The sequence below is a fragment of the Pieris napi genome, chromosome 2, assembly GCF_905475465.1.
Source record: "Pieris napi chromosome 2, ilPieNapi1.2, whole genome shotgun sequence".
In the NCBI taxonomy this organism is placed as follows: Eukaryota; Metazoa; Arthropoda; class Insecta; order Lepidoptera; family Pieridae; genus Pieris; species Pieris napi.
The window spans coordinates 1,320,960-1,342,590 of NC_062235.1; the positions used below are offsets into that span (position 1 = coordinate 1,320,960).

Sequence of the window (21,631 nt, forward strand, 5' to 3'; positions counted from 1 at the left end):
CAAAACCAAATAAACAAATTCCGTCCACTAAATTAAATGAACTGAACATTAAGAAAACTTAGTAGGTAATATTAATTAATAGAAGTTAATTGGAAGTTACATGGACTATGCATCATAGCACATAACGCAATAATTACTGCATATTTATTTATAGACTAAAGTTAATGAATCAATATAAATAATTACGATTCAAAGAAATGTTTTTACATAAAACATATATATTTATAGGTCATATGATATACATTTGAAATATAAAACAAACGAATCGTAAGCCCTCTGGTAATTTAAGTCGGTTAAGAAGATTAAAAAAATCCGTGGTGCTATAACCTTTTTAGGTCTGGCCAGATTTCTGTATCTGTTTCATGCTCATGTGTCAATCTAATGGGCAAGTAGGTGATCAGCCTCCTGTGCCTGACATACGCCGTCTAAGGCAAGCCAAGCGAATGTTAAATACGCACAGACAAAAAGGCACAGTCGGGGATCGAACCTACGACCTCAGGGATGAGAGTCGCACGCTAAAGCCACTAGATCAACACTGCTTCAACAAGAAGATAATTAAGAACTAACATTTAAACATTTCGGCATAAAATTCTATTAACTCGTAAGTACGCCGTACCCCGTGGCTACCTTGTAACTAGTCTTTATTACATGGATCAAAATCTGGAGACTCTTCAACATTGGAATGCTGATTAGTTACACATTGGGTTCAGAAACACTTGTTCAATCGATGACACAGTTTACTTTAAAAATCGTCTGCAAACAGAAGACGGCTTCTGCGCCTAAAATCTGATTCGAAAATAATTAATTATTCCGTTTACTCATAGAACATAATAACAAAATATACGTGAAATAACTAACGTAGACTAAAAGTATAATAAAAAACTAACACCCATTTGATATGTAATTTCTAATAGTATGGAATTAATGCGGCTTTATTATTATAATGAAATCGTCAATAATTAAATACGCTTAAATGATTTTAATTACGACGCAATAGTTCTGAATAAAATAGAAATGTTTCGATAAACGCATTAAAAAATATATGAACGAACTAAAATTTCTTGTTATAAACAAATATAAAAGCTTATCTGACTGGAAAGACGTGTTTCCAGCCAGTTTGCGATTTCTTCCAACGGCTAAATAAGGCTTTTATCAACATCTTCTTCGCTGTTTATGGTACGAAAAACTAATATCACATTTATGTTGTATGGAAACTTTCATGCTAATAATTTCAGTTTTATATTAGCAAAGTATATAAGGTAATTCATTAAAAACCTATCAAACATGGCACTATTGTTTTTAGTTAAAAACATTTTTTGGATCATGTTTATTTGGAAAGCACAGAGCCCGGTAACTCGTCTATTGTGTTTTACCTAAAAGCGAAATATATTGTTCAGAAATGTGGTACATACAAAAAAAAATGAAATATATTGTACCTCTATGACTTAGAGGTAAAAAAATTTTTAAAATTTTAAAAGAATAGTATACCATTTCCTCGCTATAGGTAGTATGAATATGATAGGACTTATTGAAATCTTTTTTATTAACTTAGTAACCTTAAGTTTACGTTTAAGGAACGAATCTGAGTACAGCTTTTAGAAGGCAAAAATCACTCTATTAATCAGTCGAATATTTATACTTTGAATGACCTTGTGACGTCACGTCAATGTCGAATTGAGTCATTTAAAATTCGTGATACTCTCAAAAGAACAGTCATCATACCAGACCGTAATAGTTATTTTTGCGGTAAATTTAAATTATTACTTGAAAATTCATTAACTGAAGGTCATTTTATCACGCTTCAGTCGTCACACACACACGTCAACACAAAATGTAATGTCTCCACGCTACTATTACCTTACTTTTTTATTCTAACTGGCCGGCCAAATAAAATAAACTAGAATAATAAATTCATAAGGTGTCCCTAATCACAACGGTCGCGGTACGTATACAATAAAATTAAAATACCACTCAACAAATCCCGTGACACAAGTAATGTATAAATATACAGATTATCTTAATTTATTTTATAAGCACAGATAAAAATTCTACATAGCTCAGTGACATTAGTTAACCTATTGTACGTATACGTCTGTTACATGCCGGAAATAGCTGCATTTGCTCGATCATTGGAATGATGTCATTTTAAATGTACTGATTCAAACGGGTGACTAAAAGACACGATAGAAAATGGCCTTAACGTAGGCGCCATGGCCTCATATGCACAAAACAAATATACGCATTTTCTTGGCCATAAACGATCGCGTTTATCTACCAGTGGGCGAATGCTGTCAGCACGGAAGGAATTATGAAATCACGTTTCACAGACAATCTATAATAATGCCATAAAGATGTAGTGTTGTGTTATTTGCGCGCTAATCTCATTAAATACTTGGTCAAATTTAAAACTTCTTTTAGCGTTTAATAGTAGGTACCTATGTCGATATCGAAAACGCCTTATTATCGATATCGATTAGTCAAAATAATTAGAATTGAATCGCGGGGGACTGGCTGGTTTGATGTATAATAAATGAGGAAATTTCGTTTATTTGTTTAGACACATATGTCATATACCCATAATCGTCACTCTATAGACTATGGTCCTTAGAACTGAATCTTTTTTTTTGTATTCTGTATCTAGTACAATACCGGTTAAAAACCAGTGTAACTAATGTAATAAACGGCAAGGCTAGAGTGCGAAAGTAAGTGATCGATTCTGTAATATATCATAATTTAAATAATAAACGTTATTAAAATACTTCCGAGTTAGTTCTTTAAAACGCATAAAAGGCGTTTATTAGGCACACGGCCAAATTTGTACATTCTAAATTGATATATTTGCGAATTTGCTAACTTCGAATATGGTATTTTGGTCAACGCCTATAAGATAACACAAAAAACGCATTACTTGTTTTAAGATAGGGAGGCCTTAAGACGAGATTACGTGAACGACTTTAAAAGGTAATGACACAAGAATGTTGAGGTCATTTCAAATTGTATTTTTAAGTATATCGACGTAGGAAAGCATATTTGCTGTAAGTAGACAAAATACCTAAAGTGACTTTTTCCTGCCATTAGAATCAGAAAAAAAAAGCCGCATCGAATGACCCGGGTCCTGTGTCTCTACGATGAAAAAAAAATTACATACGCCGTTGAAAACGCCCGTACATATATTTTTTTTAGCAAGATTAAATGCTGTATGTAGACCAAAATCTAGTCATTTCAGACATTTTGTACTTACAGCAAAAGAAAAACTGCATTTTTTTCTTTACAAATACTTACTTCTTCCCATTTAAAAACTTAACGCTACTTACAGCATTTCAGCTACGTGTGATTTTTACATTCGTTTACTTACAGCAGTTTTTTTTTAACCATTTACGACATTTTATTTCAAGCAAACATTACATTACCAAATGACCCACTGCATTTCTAGATCTAATCATATTTATAAACTAATCTTACATCTTGAATTGCAATTGAAAGTACCCAAATACATAAATTTACTCCATACAGCATATTTACCGCCTGTAAATTGATAATATTTCCGCGAGTACATTTTTCTTCCTTAGTTACAGCGTTTTAAAGGTTTGTGATTTGAAAAACTGTTTGCTGTAACTAGCCAAACACGTACTTATAGTAACTTTGGTTAAAAAGTTTACATTGCAAATGGTGACTGGCAGTTGAATAAATATATGTTTCAAAAATGGTAGCAATATCATGGATAGGTCAGACACTATTAATTTTTTTCTGAAATTAATAAAGTTTTTTGGCTCTGGTGAACAATTGCAATATGTCTACTTACAGCAAATGTGCTTTCCTACGTCGATATGATAAAGTTCCTCAAGGAATGTCATTTGTCATAAATTGTTCCACAGGTAATCGGATTTATTTAATATTGTCCGCCCTCTCCCTCTCAGCTCTCAGATTAACAATAAACTTTTACATATCATTGTAATTAAGTAAAATGACAAGCTACGGAAGGGTTTTAGAGGTTAAGTTTTTAAAAGTAAAAATTATTGTAATGCGCTTGCTGGATGCAAGGAATGTTATAAACATTTCATTTTATGGTTGATTAAGTTTTATCTTATTTATGTGATGCGTATGATTTACTTATAGATGCACTGATAAAGCAAGATAAAACACAAAATAATGCTCTCGCTCGCGAAGGTCGCGACGCGACATTGATAGTTTAGTGTGTTTTATCTCCCGAATGCGTATAAGAAATACCTGTATTTCAAGAAATATTTAACTTATTTAATAGTACCTATAGATAGTCTTAAGATGTTCAAATAACTTACCCACAAGTACAGATCTCACAGATGCATTGCTCCTTACAGACTTTTTCTGGTTTCCTGGGACCACCGGGACCACCGGGACGTGGTCTGGTTTCGTCGGTGTATCTTTCGTGGATGATCGTTGTATCGTCTCGCACTGTTTTTCTATCATCTATGATGGTCTCATCATAGACGGAGCTGACGATATCTTCGCGTGTGGTATTAGTTGTTGCGTGATCGACCACGTCGTATTCGTAAACATCTTTCGTTGTGCGGACATCCTTCTAAAAATAAATAGTCATTAGTAATATAGTACTAATAATGTAAAAATTTAACATTAAGTTGCATAACTTACCAAGTTTTTGATGTCTAACGAGCTGTTGTCGACAAACACATCTGTTTTGACTTTATCATCTTCCTTCGCATCTTCATATGTTGTTTCTTTCCTGGTAATACCATTTTCAGTTATGTATCTTGTTACTTCGATTTGACTCCTTGTTTTATCTACTTCAAATGATTTCTTCACTTTCTCTCCAGTTGTTGTACTTAAAACGGTCGTTTCTTCGGTATCAATTCCTTCATACAAATCCTTAACGTCCTCATTTATCTTTGTGCCAAAAGTAACTTTATCAATTCTTTTAAATGGATACTTTTTCACTGTTTCTAGGATTTCTTTCAAAACCCTGTCATCTATATTTCTCTTTATCACAATATTCTTGTTGCTTACTGTAACATCCTTGTTTGTCTGTGATGTTTCAATGATTTTGCGCAAATCACTTATAGAGGTGAAATCTTTAATATCCCTAGATGATATTATTATATTTTCTTCTGTATCTTGACGTTTCAAGTGGTGCCGTGGTTGTTCTGATCTACCAAACGGTGAAACTTGCTTAGGACGTTTAGGTCTGTCATCTTCAGTTTCATAAGTAAATTTACCATTCCATGTACCCGTGCTTCTTTCATACGATGTCAGGGTATCTTTTGTTTCACTGGTAGTCTTTGAAGAACTCTCTTTTGATATATTTTGCTTTTCATTAGTTATTAATTCCGTTGTTTTTCTAATATTGTCAGAATCAGTAACATAAGTTGATACGTTGTCAGACCTGATATCTTGACTATCTGTTTGCCGTCTATTGTTTTCATCTACCAAGTACCTGTCTTCTACATAATCAGATGGGTGTTCAGTAATAGCTTGTTTTTTAGTTAAATCACTGGCATATACATTTCGCTTGGAAGCAATTTCCACTCCATTCTTATACATTGCAGATTCTTCCGATATTTGAGATGCACTCTTAGGAACACCATCTTTGCCAGTGTCATAATACGACTCTTTATCCAAAACTTGCCTCGAATATTCATGTTCCGGTTTAATACCGGTGCCACTGATATTATGACTTTTCTCATGTGTTGAATGTTCTTTACTATCCCCCCATTCTCTGTGGGCGCTGTCGATTACTCTTTGTTTTCCATCGACAACTTCAAATACATAAGATGATGACGATGCTTGTTGGGCACTACTGGTGTTACTTTTCAGTATCTTAGTTGAATAGTTTATATTTTCAGTGTTTGGAACCTGTAAGATGTTTCCAACTTTCCTAAGTTGATCTTGTATGGTAGAATCGTAACCATAAAAGTTAGAAGAATCTGTTTGATTAACATTACGCTTTGTTGAAATTTGATTATTCCTGTTTTCGTGATGAATTGATACATTTTCTTTTATGTCTTTCTGCTGGATATTAGAATGGGAGGTGTTTGATTGTATGTTTTTATTTTGCATTGTGTTATAATTAGTATTTTCAGAATTCGATTGAACGTTCTGTAAATTATGAGATGCATTACCTACGTGAGATTGGTAATGATCATCAGAAGTAATCTGATTCTGCGTTGACGTAAACTGTTGTTGTATGGAGTTATCATTTTGAGAAATAACACTTTCGTGGCTAGTCAGTTGTTTTCCATCTTTAATATACTTCGAATCTTCTCTTACAGTCATTTCGTTAATAGGTCTTGCTCCATCTTTGCCAGAATCATACTTTGATTGCATGTCATAATTTTGGGCACTATAGGCAGATTGCGGCTTTATATTCGTTCCACTGACACTAACATATTCCTCATTTGTTGCATGTTCTTTTGCATCGCCCCACTCCCTTTGAGATTTATCAACTATACGTTCTTTTCCATCAACAATTTCAACTACATAAGACGATGAAGATGATTTTGTAACATTACTGCTCTTTGATTGACTCGAATGTGATGTACTGCTAAATTCATTTGTTTTTTTATTTTTATCTAGGGTTCCTTCACCCCCATAGAAATTGTTTGGATTCGTTTTTAAGGTATTTACTTTGTCACCTGGAATATTCATGTGCCGTTCATTCCCGCGAATGTTAACATTGCCTTTTGAAGTGTCGCTACTCACGTTTGAACTGTGTCCGGTTTTAGACAAATTTTGCCGTTCGGACTGAATGAATGAATCAGTAGCATTAGCGCCTTGAGATCTTGACAAAAATGAACCCCTCGAGTTACTCTGATTGCCTGAACTATCAATAAAGGCAGTGTTTAGAGTTTGATTGGCAGATGACGAATCGGCAGTCCTGTCAAATGTCTGGCTATGACTGGAACCGGAATGTTCAACAGTTGACGATGTCTGAATATTTTCACTTCTAGATGTTTGGTGCTGTGATGTAGAGGAAGATTCGTGCACAGAAGAGTTAGAAACAAATTCTCCAGTAGTAGATTGAGCCATGTCACTTACTTGAATTTCATTCGATGTTCTAGTTTGTGACAAATCAGAAACCGATGGGGCCTCCGTAATAATGTAGTGCGGGTGGCTGTTGTAAAGTTCAGAGACAGTAGAGCCGCTAATAGAAGCATGATCGCTAATGTCTGTTATCATTAATGGGTCGTCTTGTTCGACCTTAACATCGATGTAGCGAACCTTTTTACCAGACGAACTGACCTTCTGTAGAGTATTACTACTTTTCTGAACTGAAGTCGAAGTGCTGGTCTTCTGCACACTGCTCGATGCACTTTTAGATGATGTCACCTCAGACGTGCTGGACTTAGTCTTTTTATTTTTTATAGTCATTTTGTCACTTTTTCAAATGCAAATTAAATTGAGATTCGTAGTTAAATAATTCTTAAAAGTAGAGATTAAATATTCTTAACGTGTAATCTTATCACATATTTAAAACTATTGCCATGTAAATAATGTTTTCGCGAGAGTCGTTCGTGTTCGAGTATCGCTACGTGCGCGCGCGCTGCTTGCGACTGGCTCGCGGAGTCTGAGCGCTAGCCGTCTGCCCCCCACACCTTACGTATCACGCCGCCCACAAGACCTTCACGAGTCACGACACGTAAGCGTTTACATCTCATTGCTGAACTCACACCAAAAAAGGCATAGAATTACTTAACGAAAAACCCTTTCCAGTGAATGAATACGCAACTTATTCATTCTCCGCTAAAATGTGTTTGAAATCCGAGGCCTTTAAGCGGAATCTAGTTAGGTAGCAATTGAGCTAATTAATTCTGTCCTTTATGGAGTTTCAATTGAAATTACGTCAGTTAAGGAAAAATATATATTATAGGTATTCTGATGCTCCATATGAAATCAATGTATCATTGGTTTCTAGTTGTTGTTAAAAACAAAATTCAAGTTACGATGACGTTCAATTTAGAAATTTTAACATTAAAAAAATATAAAGTTAACACAATTTAACATTAAATTTTGTTAAAACTTAATAATTTATGCCTGCAATAATGAATGAATATAAATTAAAATTACGCAACATTTTGAAAATGTTTTTAAGGTTGTGTCCATTTACAGAGCAACCTAGATTAATGCATCAGAGTTGCGGTTACATTAAAAACCTTTATTTACATATTACTTTGGCAGTATTTATATACAATAATGATAACTATGTATCAATGTGGCAGACATCTTTAGTTATTTATTTATAAGTAACCTTATAAAAAAAATGGCGCTACAATCTCTTTAGGTCTAGTCCTCAGATTTCTAAATGTGTTTCATGATTATTTTTAAATCTAATAGGCAAGTAGGTGATCAGCCTCCTATGCCTGACACACACCGTCGACTTTTTGGGTCTAAGACTTGTCGGTTTCCTTACGATGTTTTCCTTCATCGTTCGAGCGAATATTAGATGCGCACATAGAAAGGTAGTCCATTGGTGCATAGCCGGGATTGAACCTACGACCTCAGGGATGAGAGTCGTACGCTGAAGCCACTAGGCCAACACTGCTCAATCTGATAGCTACATATAAACAAATTATAAAAGAAAACAGACAATATACAAAGCCAAAACATTGTTATACAGAATATACGAAACAGAAAACAAGTCAATAAAGTAATTTAATAGATTCATAAACAACTGAAATTAAACATTAAACAAACTACAACTATATAAGTAAAAAGAAATTGCTAATACTGCTGAATAGAGTCAAACTCTTCCTGCTTCCTAAAATATTTCCTCACACCCTCTTTGGTAAGGTGGAACAGGTCTGCATCATCATAAATTATTTATTTTTTTATTTGATATCATTATTCTATCCTGACCGTTACTACGATAATTTTATTGTAGTTAGCTAAAACCCGATATGTAGGCGAATCACGCAGATAATTTGTGTTCGTACAATTCACTACAGGCTGCAATTTCCCCGTACTAGACTATCTAAAGTTAGTCATTCTTTTTTTGGGAAAAGGGATACTCTTCTTTAAAAAAATCCCAGAGGCTCTTTAATTTCTTCCTTTTAATAAATTTAAGAAATGTATTTTTTTTTTATTAAGAATAGGCTTGCCATGCTTTAAAACATGAGCTTATAATTAACATAAAGGGTTAGTAGGTTGCGATTAACAAAACTAACTAACTTGACTTATTGAAGAGTTCATTTATTTAAGTAACACTTATGTTATTGGACATTATCGAAAACGAGAACGCTAAATTACAATTTATGAGTGTGGTAAAAAGTAAAGGGCTTATTTTGGCTTCTAATTATTAACTTAAATATATATAACCTAACCTAACATTACTTAAGTTACATAACTCGTGATTAACCGTTTTTTAAACTAAATTTGTTTGTGAATAAGCGTGCCTAGGGAATGCAATCCCGATCCCGCGGGATTCTGATCTCGCGAGATCCCGTGCAATTTTTCGGGATCAATCCCGAAGCACAATATGACGAGATCCCGTTCGGGATTGAAGGGATTGGGAGATACTGATTTAGTTAGTGCAGAACATACGTTGCGTTTCATGATTCGAAAGCTAGAAGACCTAAAACTCTCTCAGAAAAGTTGGTCTCTTCGATGATAAATCCAAATAATTTTCAAAATGATTTGGAGCAATGGAAAGGCAACGAGACTTTCCAATTGCCAAGCAAATATCGAAATAGAGATTAATAGAGAGTAGTAGTAGGAATATGTATAAGTGCTACTGCTACACTAACTAATACATCACTTTAATTAGAAGAAACTCTCCGAGCGTCTAAAAGTCCTTTTACACGTGTATCCACAAGCTTAGACAAATTAGAGTCAGTAATAAAAAAAGAAATGGATTTATTTGAGTGTAGAGGAACAAGGGGGCGATTTTTGCAGTTTACATAATAAAATTGCTTATTCACGCTGTAGCCAACCAGTGATGAGTTGGAGAGAGCATTCTCAGCAGCTGGGTACATCGCAACGAACATTAGATCCCGGTTATCAGAAAGCATTCTTGATACACTTTTTTTTTAAAAAGTAACTTTCAAAACTATATCTACTTTTGTTTTGATTATGTTTATGTTAGTAAAACTGTTAATTATTAAGTTAGCCTTAGTTTTCTTTCAAATAATAATTTGTTTTAATTAACGTCATTATCACAAAGAAGCAGTTTTTATCGTATTCAGTCATGTGAAATTCACATTTTTTAAACTGGACGAGATCTCGAAAATCTCGGGATCCCGCTGGATTGATATTTCTAATCCCGCGGGATCTCGAATTTACGATCTCGAGTCGAGATTGCATTCCCTAAGCGTGCCTGACTGTTTAAACAAAGGTTGAATAACTCTAGAAATCGTGAGTTTGTTTTGGTAAGATATGTATGTTGTATGTTAAACTTTTAATATATTATGGTAAACAGTTACCACAGATGGCAGATAGTCAAAATCGTGACAGAAAGAAAGAAGCAGAAGCATCAAGAGCAGACAAAAAGAGGGATGGGCCGTCGAGATCGAGAGAAAGAGCTGGCAAAAATTGGATGACGACAGCATAAAAAATAGGGTGGAAAAGATAGAGGAGGCCTTCTCCCGAACGGGGGTAATAATAAAATTGTATATACATATATATATATATATATATATATATATATCTCTCTCTTTTTGTAACTGAGATGTGGATAAATACAGGCTTATATTATAAACAGTTACTACACCTTGACTAAGGATACAGCCTTTTAAATTCTATGTAACAGCCGTATTCAAAATCGTTATCTGAGAGTGAACGGTTACGTAAGTCAGTTAAGATTAAAAGGTTTAAGCGGAAGCAAATTATAACCTATAAATCATTCGTTAACTAATCATTATTTCTGCTGCATCTTTAGATATTTTATATAAATTATGGACGACAGTAAATTATAGATATAATTAATATAAGAACTGCATTGTTTTTGAAATAATAATAAAGTAACAATCGAGAATAATCTACAACACGGAGACTGATTTTATTACAATCTGTATAAAGTCAGTTCAAAAGTACCGTTCCAGTGAATGAAGTATTATAAAACAATGAAGCCTTCGAAACCACAGACATTATCCGCAAGAGACGTGGGTTGCACAACTTACCATTTCCAGAGTTGTGTGGGCGAGTTGCTTTTTGAATCATGCACCCACGGATTGATTGCATACAAATATCGCAGATAATAATTACCATTTAGAGCAAATAAGTTGAACATAATTTAAATTATTTTGTGACTTTAAATTTATAAGTGACTTCGGAATTGAACGTGAAATATATTAATAATTAAATATAAGAGTCTTTCTTCAAACTTTGATATTGTTCCCTTTGGAGTAGAGACTTTTGGGTTCAAGTGCACAGGCGCTTATTAAAGATTTAAGTTGGCGTCTGGTAGTACCGGTGAACCCAGAACTGGTGCTTTCCTGGTTCAACGAATAATTATCGCAATACAGCGAGGAAATGCTGCCAGCGTTAAAGGTTATTGCCACAGGGACCAAAATTGTTTTAAATTTCGTTTTATTATTTCTATGTAAGTTAAGAAAATTGTAAATATTGTATATTTAATTGTTATGATTACTAATAAATGCTGTTAATAGGTAGTTAAGTTATCAAACTGACAATACCCTACCGTAGACCTGGTACATTCCCGAATAATAATATTTGAATGTAATTGATCAATCAGAATGATCGAAAGTATCTGTGGAATTATTTTTAGTATTTGATTGGTACACTTTCGTAAAGGCAACACATTCATCTGATTCACAGAGTGCCTAATTATACTTTATACATGCCATATAATTTATCTATTATTGTAAACAAGGAAGATGTATAGATTCTTTTTGTGACTGGCAACTTTTCGTCGTTTTATTATTCTTTTGTGCCGCCCCGAATAAATGTATTTAATTTCATGTAAAATACTCGGTTTTAACAAAGCCCCTTAGAAACATTGAACTTTGTTGTTAACTTTGCCAGATAAAACAAATTCCCACCATGCAAGCTTGTATCTTTGAAACTACGTAACAGATTTTAATTATCAAAAGACGTAATGATTTTTAAATCACTTCCCTTGAGAAACTTCATAAATATATCTACCTATAAAGGGGCATTGCTTCTTTTAAACTTTGCTGAAAAATGTTAGTATTATGTTATATTTAACTGTTTAAAATTATTGTTACTGAGTGTAGTAGGTTTATTTACTTTAGTAAGTACAAAAAAATATCGTCAATATTCAGAAATATTACACGTGAAATCATAAAATATACCAAAAAAATTTAGTGGTGTGTGTAGAGTAGTGTGGACTCAGTTTCCACTTAGACGTACATTTGGTCCATCCGCAGTCCTGGCTAAGCCAGACTAGCCTCCGTCCAGAAGTTGACGGCGTGTGACTTGACTTAATGTCCTATAACCCGTTGGGGCAGAGGGCGTCCACAGTTAGTCTCCATCGCGTTCGGTCTTGAACCTCGTATTTTACCTCGCTCCAAGTCTTTCCGGCTCTCTTTGCCTCGTCTGCGACTGTACGGCGTCAGGTTTGCTTGGGACGGCCACGTTGACGGCGTGTACAGATACAGAAATCTGAAGCCAGCCTAAAAGGTTGTAGAGTTGTCCAGCCTAACATATGGCGTATATTTCGTATTGAACACCGTGTTCATACTCAATGCCAAACTGATATGAAAGTGAAATCGAATTGTACCTCTAAACTAACTGTTCTGATTTTGCAATTTAAACAATTATGATTTCTTAAATTTAAATTAATAATATTCATTTTATTTAAGATAAAAAATTATTTGAAAAAGAGTTGAGTTGAGATCAGCGAAATGTAAGTTGGAAAAGCCTTTAGATTTTCAAAGAACTTCGTACGTTTGACCTAATACGAGTAAATATCACCTAAATGATTGCGTCACGATGAGTTGATATGTCATTAAAAGTATTTTCGCGTTTGTAGTTATGTATTATTAAATAAAAAAAAATCCTTTACACATGATTTCAAATTTTAAAAAAAACTAATAGAAAATAGAAGTTAATCCTAGTCAATAGATCACTCCATTTTTCCTTATCCTTCGCCAGGTCTATCCAAAGTTCTCCTCTCTTACGGCCAAAATTAATAATGTATCCTCAATCTATGATTATAACCAATCTTGGACTGATTCATATCTAAAGACCGATCTCCAATCTGCATGCCAATAAACATTTCTGCTATCCGATTGTTTATTTGACAAAAGATTGACAGCAATCTTTTGCGTGATCCTTGCCTCTCGACCGCGTTTCGTTCAATGCAATATGTTGTGTTCAAGCATACCAAAAGTTTGCTGTTTTTGGAACGAAATAAAATAAGTAAGACTAATAGGGTCTGTTTCACAATGTATGGATAAAGTAGCAAATAGCTATGCAACGTTTTGTTTGTTTTTTTGTTACGAACAAATAAAGTTACAAAATTCTATAGAAAAACATAGGACCTTAACCTTTTTGTTGGTCATTTAATATTACTTGTAACGAAACGGGCTGTCATTTTCATATGGTATTTTTGTTTGTTAGGTTATTGAGTATTTTAGTACATATTATTACAAATATAAATTTTCTCTGAGTAGTTTGTGTATCTTGTTTTTGTGATTCGAGGTTGGTTCTTTAACTTAAAAAAATGTCTACGCAAAAACGTGAAAGAAGCGTCAATTTCAGCCGGGAAGAAGTTGACCTTCTAACTTCGCTTGTTGCTGACCATAAAAATATATTAGAAAATAAAAAGAGTGACTCAGTCACCTGGCAGGAGAAAGAGCAGTGCTGGAAGACGCTGGAGGCGCTGTTTAATAGCACAAGTGGGGTAAACTTTCGCAGTGCTAAAGCTTAAAGAGGGATACAAGAAAAAAGTCTGCCTTGAAACATGCTGAAACATATCGTACAGGAGGTGGCCCTAGTGCTGCTACTACTATCGAGGAAAAAGTCAAAGACATGATATTGTTGTCTGTCGAAGGAAATGAAAGTTAGCCCATCAATCCCCCCCCCCCCCATAAAGTATGAAGATGCAGTTCAAACAGAGATTACCCCAGGGGGGTACCACACGTTTACGCTGTGGAGAATCCCCTTCTGGGCGTCCATCATCGGAACAATTGGTATTCGATGGTGGATGCACAGGCTGCCCTTCGTATTCTGGGGGGGGCAAAAACTGCTCTAAAAACTTATGCATTAATAGGTTTCGGTCTCGGGGCAAACGGAAGCATTTACCTAAGGCAACCCCTTCCACGCTCACGGTGGACTTTACAAATGTTAGGGGGCTAAAAACTAACCTAAACGCGGTTCACTTTTACTTAGAAACTGCGAAGCCGGCCTTATTCTTCCTTACTGAGACTCAGATATCCTCCCCGGCTGATACTTCTTACCTCTCCTACCCGGGGTACAAATTGGAACATTCATTTGTGCCGCGGGCGGGAGTTTGCGTGTACGTCAGGGAGGATATCTGTTCTCGTCGCCTCGGGACGCTTGAAGGAAGGGACCTATCTAACCTCTGGCTGCGCGTAGACTGCGATGACCATCCGCGATTCTATGCGTGTCTGTATAGGTCCCATAGCGGAAATGACGAAACTAACCGACTCATCGAGCACATTCAAATGGCTACAGATTCCCTGCTCGAAAGGGTTCCTACCGCTGAAATCGTGATACTTGGCGATTTTAACGCCCACCATGCCGATTGGCTTGGCTCTGATACCACCGATCACGCGGGAAGATCCTTTCACGACTTTGCTTTAGCCTACGACCTGACACAAATGGTCCCTGCGATTACGCGAATACCAGATGTGGATGGTCATAAACCCTCTTTGTTGGATCTTCTGCTGACTTCACACCCGGAAAACTATCAAGTCTCTGTTGACCCGCCATTGGGTTCATCAGATCATTGTGTGGTCCGGAGTATTGTGCCTTCTACGCGCCCTTCACGGCCCCGCTTTTTGGGTTGTCGCCGTATTTGGCACTACAAGTCAGCAGATTGGGACGGGATGCGGTCTTTCTTTGCGTCCTACCCTTGGGGGCCTATGTGTTTTTCGTCGGAAGCTCCAGATTCCGTCGCTGCCTCTGTCGCCGAAGTGGTTCTGCAGGGCATGGAACTCTTTATTCCATTTTCTGCGGTGCCGATCGGTGGCAAGTCTCAGCCCTGGTTTAAACGTTCTTGCAAGGCGGCCTCGTGTCGAAAGCGAGAATGCTTTAAGGCATGGGCGGAAGCGGCGAAATCTCGTGATGCCAATACCAGCGAACTTAAAAAAGCATATAACTCAGCCTCCAGGTCCTTCAAACGGGAAATCACTAAGGCAAAGTCAGAGCACATTGCCAGATTTGGCGAGAGATTGGCCCAACTCCCTTCAGGGACTCGAGCCTTCTGGTCTCTCGCCAAAGCTGTCCAAGGGAATTTTTGTCAGCCCGCTATTCCACCACTGCACAGGGAGGATGACTCGCTGGCCCACACTGCGAAGGAGAAGGCCGACCTTTTAGGCTGTCTCTTCGCGTCCAACTCGACTTTGGATGACCGAGGAAGATCACCACCGACCATTTCGCGGTGTGATTCATCGATGCCGGAAATCACATTCCGGCAACGTGCTGTCCGCAGAGCACTATCTTCCTTGGACATTCATAAGTCGAGCGGGCCGGATGGTATCCCCCCAATTGTGCTGCGTACTTGTGCTCCTGAGTTGGCTCCGGTCTTAACGCGCCTTTTCCGGTACCTGTACTCGCTTGGCACTGTCCCGAAGTGCTGGAAAACCGCTTCGATACATCCGATCCCTAAAAAAGGCGATCGCTCTGATCCGTCCAACTATCGCCCAATAGCCATAACCTCCTTGTTCTCCAAAATAATGGAATCCATTGTTAACTGCCAGCTCTTAAGGTATCTAGAGGGCCACCAGCTGATTAGCGATTATCAGTACGGCTTTCGTCGTGGTCGTTCGGCTGGTGACCTTCTTGTATACCTTACACATAGATGGGCAGAGGCAATTGAGTCCAAGGGGGAGGCGCTGGCGGTTAGTTTGGACATAGCGAAAGCCTTCGATCGGGTGTGGCACAGAGCACTGCTCTCGAAGCTTCCAGCCTATGGGCTACCCGAGAAATTATGCGATTGGATCTCCAGCTTTCTGGCTGATCGGAGCATCAAGGTCGTCATCGACGGAGCATGCTCCGACCTTAAACCCGTGAACGCGGGGGTCCCACAAGGCTGTGTTCTATCCCCGACCCTGTTTCTTCTGCATATCAACGATATGTTGCAACTTAGCAACATTCATTGCTATGCGGATGACAGCACTGGGGATACTTTTTACACTGGCCGGGCAGGTATTTCTCGGGCAGTTGTCGATGAGTACCGGAACAAACTTGTGTCTGAAGTCGAAACTCTTCTACGTGGAGTCTCAGACTGGGGCAGACAAAACCTAGTCCAATTTAACCCCAAGAAGACACAAGTTTGCGCGTTTTCCGCTAAAAAAACACCCTTTGTCGCTACTCCTCTTTTCGAAAACACTCTTCTTAAAGCCACAGCCAGCATTGGAATACTTGGCGTTGACATATCGAACGACGTTCAGTTTCGCGGTCACTTGGAGGGAAAGGCTAAATTAGCCTCCAAAAAGCTTGGTGTGCTCAGCAAGGCGAGACGGTACTTCACTCCGGGCCACCGCATGCAACTATATAAAGCGCAAATTCGGCCCCACATGGAGTACTGCTCTCACCTCTGGGCGGGGGCTCCCCAGTACCAGCTCCTTCCACTTGACCGTATTCAACGCAGAGCGGTTCGAATCGTCGATGACCAATCCCTTTCCGAGCGGCTTGATCCTTTGGCGTTGCGTAGAGATGTGGGGTCTCTCTGCATCTTCTACCGCATTTACCATGGAGAGTGTTCAGAGGAGTTGTTCGGATTAATACCTGCAGCTGAATTTCGTCATCGGACGTCGAGGCAGAGTACGAAATTCCACCCGTATCACCTCGACGTCCGCCGTTCCACAACTGAGCGTTTTTCAAGGCAGTTTTTGCCGCGCACCACCACTTTGTGGAACCAGCTGCCCAGTGAGGTATTTCCGAACCAATTCGACTTAGGGTCCTTCAAGAAAAGAGCGTACCGATTCCTGAAAGGCCGGCAACGCACTCGCGAGCCCTCTGGCTTTGCGAGTGTCCATGGGCGGCGGTGTCACTTAACATCAGGTGAGCCTCCTGCCCGTTTGCCCCCTGTTTTATAAAAAAAAAAAAAAAAAAAAAAAAAAGTTAATTGAAAGGAAGAGCTTCTAAATAAGAGAAAGCAATGAGCATTTGAAGAGGAAGAAAGAGAGCATAAAAGAGAATTATGGGCCATAGCAAAAAATATATTGTTAAATAAATTAGGAAAATATTAGATTTTGTGCCTGGAGCGAGGATGTATTGTATTAAAAATTTCATATGAACTTCATATGAATTTCGCATTCATATGAACTGCAAAAGGTTATTCTTTACAGTATATAGACGAGTTGAACAATGATGATGAAGATAATAAACATGTATTTTTATTTAATTTATCTCAAAAATGTTGTAATTTATAAAATATTATAGTAATAAAGCAAAATAATCACTTATAAGATTACTTCGTACACTTGCATTTCCCACGTTGTCAATTGCGCTTTGATCAATATCATCAGCTTGTTCATCTACTTGTTGCAGTAGTTCAAAATGTTCATCTCGCATATCAATAGCAATATTGTGCAACACTGCACATGCCACTATCACGGCTTGTACACGAGATACTTGAAGCAAAACCTTTTTTGACAAACCGATTTTTTCCAAACACCATATTATGTCCTTTCCACCACATTTCTGCTTCGTATTTGAGATTCGTTATAAAGATGTTCTGCTGGAGTCTTGAGGTTTTGAAGTGGAGTTAGTAGGTAGTATCTATAGTAACAAATATTTTTGGTTGTAGCTAATATTTAATTTTTTTTTACAAAAGTTGATGAAAAGATGAAACCTGCAAGAAGTCATATATGATAGACATCACTTTGTGTAAAAGTGTCTCCAAAGCTTCTTTTGTTAAATGTGAATTCGGCGTCATTCAGGCCCTGGATATAATAAATTCTTGTCTTCTTATGTCTTCGCACAGAAGTACGTTGTCTTCTTCCAGCTTCAGAATTACTATCCCAATCGGATAATTGCATTTAAACTTCCAAATCACTATCACTAGAACTGGAAGATGACGAAGATGAATAAATTTTCCCAATGAATATTAAGTTAGGTCGCAATCCCAAACCCAAATCATACGAGTTTCACCGATAGCAATCCGAGATTGATTTGGCCAATCGAAGCACTGTCAAAATGGACAGATAGGTTGTTGGCATGAGAAAACATTCATTTTCATACAGAGGGCAATCTTCAATCTCTTATCCGCCCTCTGAACGATTGGTTGAATAATTAGATTGGTATCTCAGTCCATGTATTGAATATTGGCATGCTTTTCTTTAGAAATGGATTGAATTGTCAGTCTATGACAGCTAAAATTGGATTGAGATTGCATATTGGTTTTGGCCGTTATTAGACAAGGTATGTAAGCCTTCACTGGTGATTGACATTTTACTGTAAATTAGAAATGGAAATCGGGACTTTACAATACAAGCAGCAAGCTGTTTGCTCAATCCTTCCTCAGTAATAAAATCTCTGAGGTTTTTTATTTGAATAACGACGTATAATGTGGTATATCAGTCCTTGTATATAAGGATCCATATAAGATCAACCTTGGAATATAAAAAAATATATATAAAATAATTCTAATGCAATCAGTTTTACTTCATCGTTTTTTTTATGACAGTGTAAATTGTTTGACAAAGGTGCTTAAAACTACCTAATAGTAGATGTGATTCTTACAATTATTGTAACAAGCAGTGGCGTAACAATAGGGTGGCAGGGCTGGCAAAATGCCACGGGCCCCTGCCCAAGAGATATTATGTTCTATGGATGAATGTGTATATCCAATTCAATACGTATTAGGCTAGCGTGGGGACTACAGACAATTCCCTCTCGCCTAAGAGAGGAATCCTATGGCCATTAGTGGGACATATACTACGTGTAATTTAGTACGCTGAAAATCACGAGTTCTTTTGGTGGGGCCTCAGATGGTACAGTTACGCCACTGATAACAAGAATAACTTTTAACATTACCTATTCACTTGGGAGTCCGGTCCCCCTCCGAACTCGATTAAAAAGTGAATTATGAAAAGAAATCCTGTAGGGCAGTGCCGGATTAGCCATATAGCAAGAGTAGCAAATGCTACGGGCCCCGCGAACTTATGGGCCCCGCGCTCCAACGCCTGTCTGACCGTAATAAAAAAAGTATTAATTTAGATAGTAGCGTAAAATATCTTGCATACCTTTAACGTAAAGCGCTTAGTCTATGCTTCACTTCCACATAAAAATAATCTCGACTTCGTCAAGTATAATCGTAAAAATAAGTACGTATTTAGGTAAAATACGTATTTAAATTATTATTTAATTTTAATTATAATCGATATACATATTTAGACTAGCATGTTATATTTTGTACCCTTCAGATTTTTATTTTTATATAGGTATACATTTATTTTGCGAGTTTACGTAGCCGAGATTGTACTTTTCTAATCTTTTCGAGGAAACAGGCGAACTATTTAAATCCTAAAGCCTAACCAAGGGCCCCTAGGCAGAATTTGCTACAGGCCCCGCGCTGGCTTTATCCGGCACAGCTGTAGGGTATACCCAAGCAAAAATATTGTTTTAATAAAGAAGACAATGCAAAATAGTGACGTAATATGTTATTGGTATTTTGTATAAAATACATTACTTTCGCATTAGTGCCAATGGTTTCGTGATTTTGTAAATCCAAATTACTGAAAGGAGGTTAATCGACAACTGCTGTGTCGAGGTCCATGAAAATCAATAAATATCGGTCCTTGAAAAACTTTGATTCATTGTTTTAATTTCAGTAGGCTCAATTAAGGTATTTTTTTTATTATCCATAGATTACAGACCGAATAAAAAATAAATAACTTATTGTAAATAGAACAATTTAGGAAAAAGTATGTGGCTTCCTTTGTGATGTTTGTATCGTCTAGAAAAGTTAATAATTTTAATTTAGTATATAATAATAAACCGGACGAGTTTGTTTGTCAGGTTAAACACACTTATAAATTACCTACTCATTCGAATTGAAAGAGTATTTTTATATTAGATGACTTTTATAGAGGAAGGGTCTATGACATCACTACGACCAAATGAATGCGATTAAAATATATTAGGTAGGTACTTGGAAGGTAGAATACGCTGTCTATCTTCTTTTCTAGACGACACATCAAAGTATGCAATAAATTTTTTCCTATCGGCTATTTAAAATAAGAGATTTCCTTTTCATGTATTCTTAAGCAGGCAGTAAACCTCTAACACTCTTGTTTATTTCTTTCTTCGCAGTTTTTGCGATTCCTACATTACTTTAATAATAATATCGTTTACAACAAACATAACAATCATATTAATCATATTGTTATGTTTGTATATTATACAGTATTTACAATTTAATTAACCTACATAGTAATAATAAAAATAATAAACATTAAAAAACAAAAATTTAAACAAATTTAAAATATGTGGTCTCTGTGGCAATGTACGTTTAACGCTAGCAGCAATTTTTAATTATTAACAAGAAAAAAGCAAATAAATAATAAGTTGATGTCGAAAATGCGAAATAAAGTATTATGTACGTGCGTAACGTATATTAATAAACGTGACTTATCCAACACATTGTTATATATGTATATTTTTTATACAACATGACATCTTGTAAAACAATACTAACAGATATAAATCAAAATACAATAAATTTATTTAAATTCATACTAAAAAAGTAATGGAATAAAATATTTGTGGTATCCGATGTGGGCAACTTATAATAAGGACAAGTATTAAACCTACCCTACTATATACTGACAATATGACTTAAGAAAATGAAAATACAAAAAAAAGATTATAAGTAACTATGAATTGGGTGTACTTACTTATGACAGAAAACACGTAAACTACAATGAAACTAATTACTTTATAAGATGTATAGAACTCAAAATAAGTACGTTTGTATTACTAATACTAAAAAGACTAAAGGATTTCCATTATTGCAAAGCAAAGAGTACAAGTATGCTTAAACTACAACTGCAACAGTTCAAATCAAACCGCGGCTAATTACCTTCCTATTCCCCACAGCGCGTGTGCAAGTTTACAAGTCAGGAAAATTAAAAACCCGAATGTTAATAATCTTTACAATTCTCTTTAATAAACTTTATTATTGGTTTGAGAGTTTTGCAATATAATTTGTATGTAAATTTTCATACATATCTGTATCTAAAGCTGTACGTAGGGTAATTTGTAAAAAAAGTAATTCCTCCTACAAAACATACGGTCTATAACCTAATAATCTTAATTGTAAGTTGTAGGCGTTGCAGCCATCTATCGGCAATTTTTCGTACTTTTTGGATAGATATCTATTTATATGTTAACAGCACCATCTAGCGAAACGATATAGATTTCGATCCCAAAATAAGCGCACTGCTTCATGATTTGCACAGCTTTCTTGATATAGCGTAGTATATGTTGAGAAATAGATGGCACGTTGCACCTATGTCGTCAATAATGG

At 36.4% G+C, this 21,631-nt stretch overlaps 1 protein-coding gene across 5 annotated transcripts in view; it reads right to left on the minus strand.

Moving 5' to 3' along the window:
- LOC125055947 (titin) overlaps positions 1-7,562 on the minus strand; it is a 31,759-nt gene extending 24,197 nt beyond the window's left edge. For all 5 annotated transcript variants that reach the window (XM_047658749.1, XM_047658731.1, XM_047658721.1 and 2 more), the window contains exons 1-2: positions 4,630-7,562; positions 4,299-4,558 (exon numbers count right to left, since the gene is read on the minus strand). In XM_047658749.1, coding sequence (XP_047514705.1) covers positions 4,299-4,558; positions 4,630-7,362 — 2,993 coding nt within the window. In that variant the 5' untranslated portion in view covers positions 7,363-7,562. The remainder of the gene's footprint in view (positions 1-4,298; positions 4,559-4,629) is intronic.
- Positions 7,563-21,631: the final 14,069 nt, after the last annotated feature.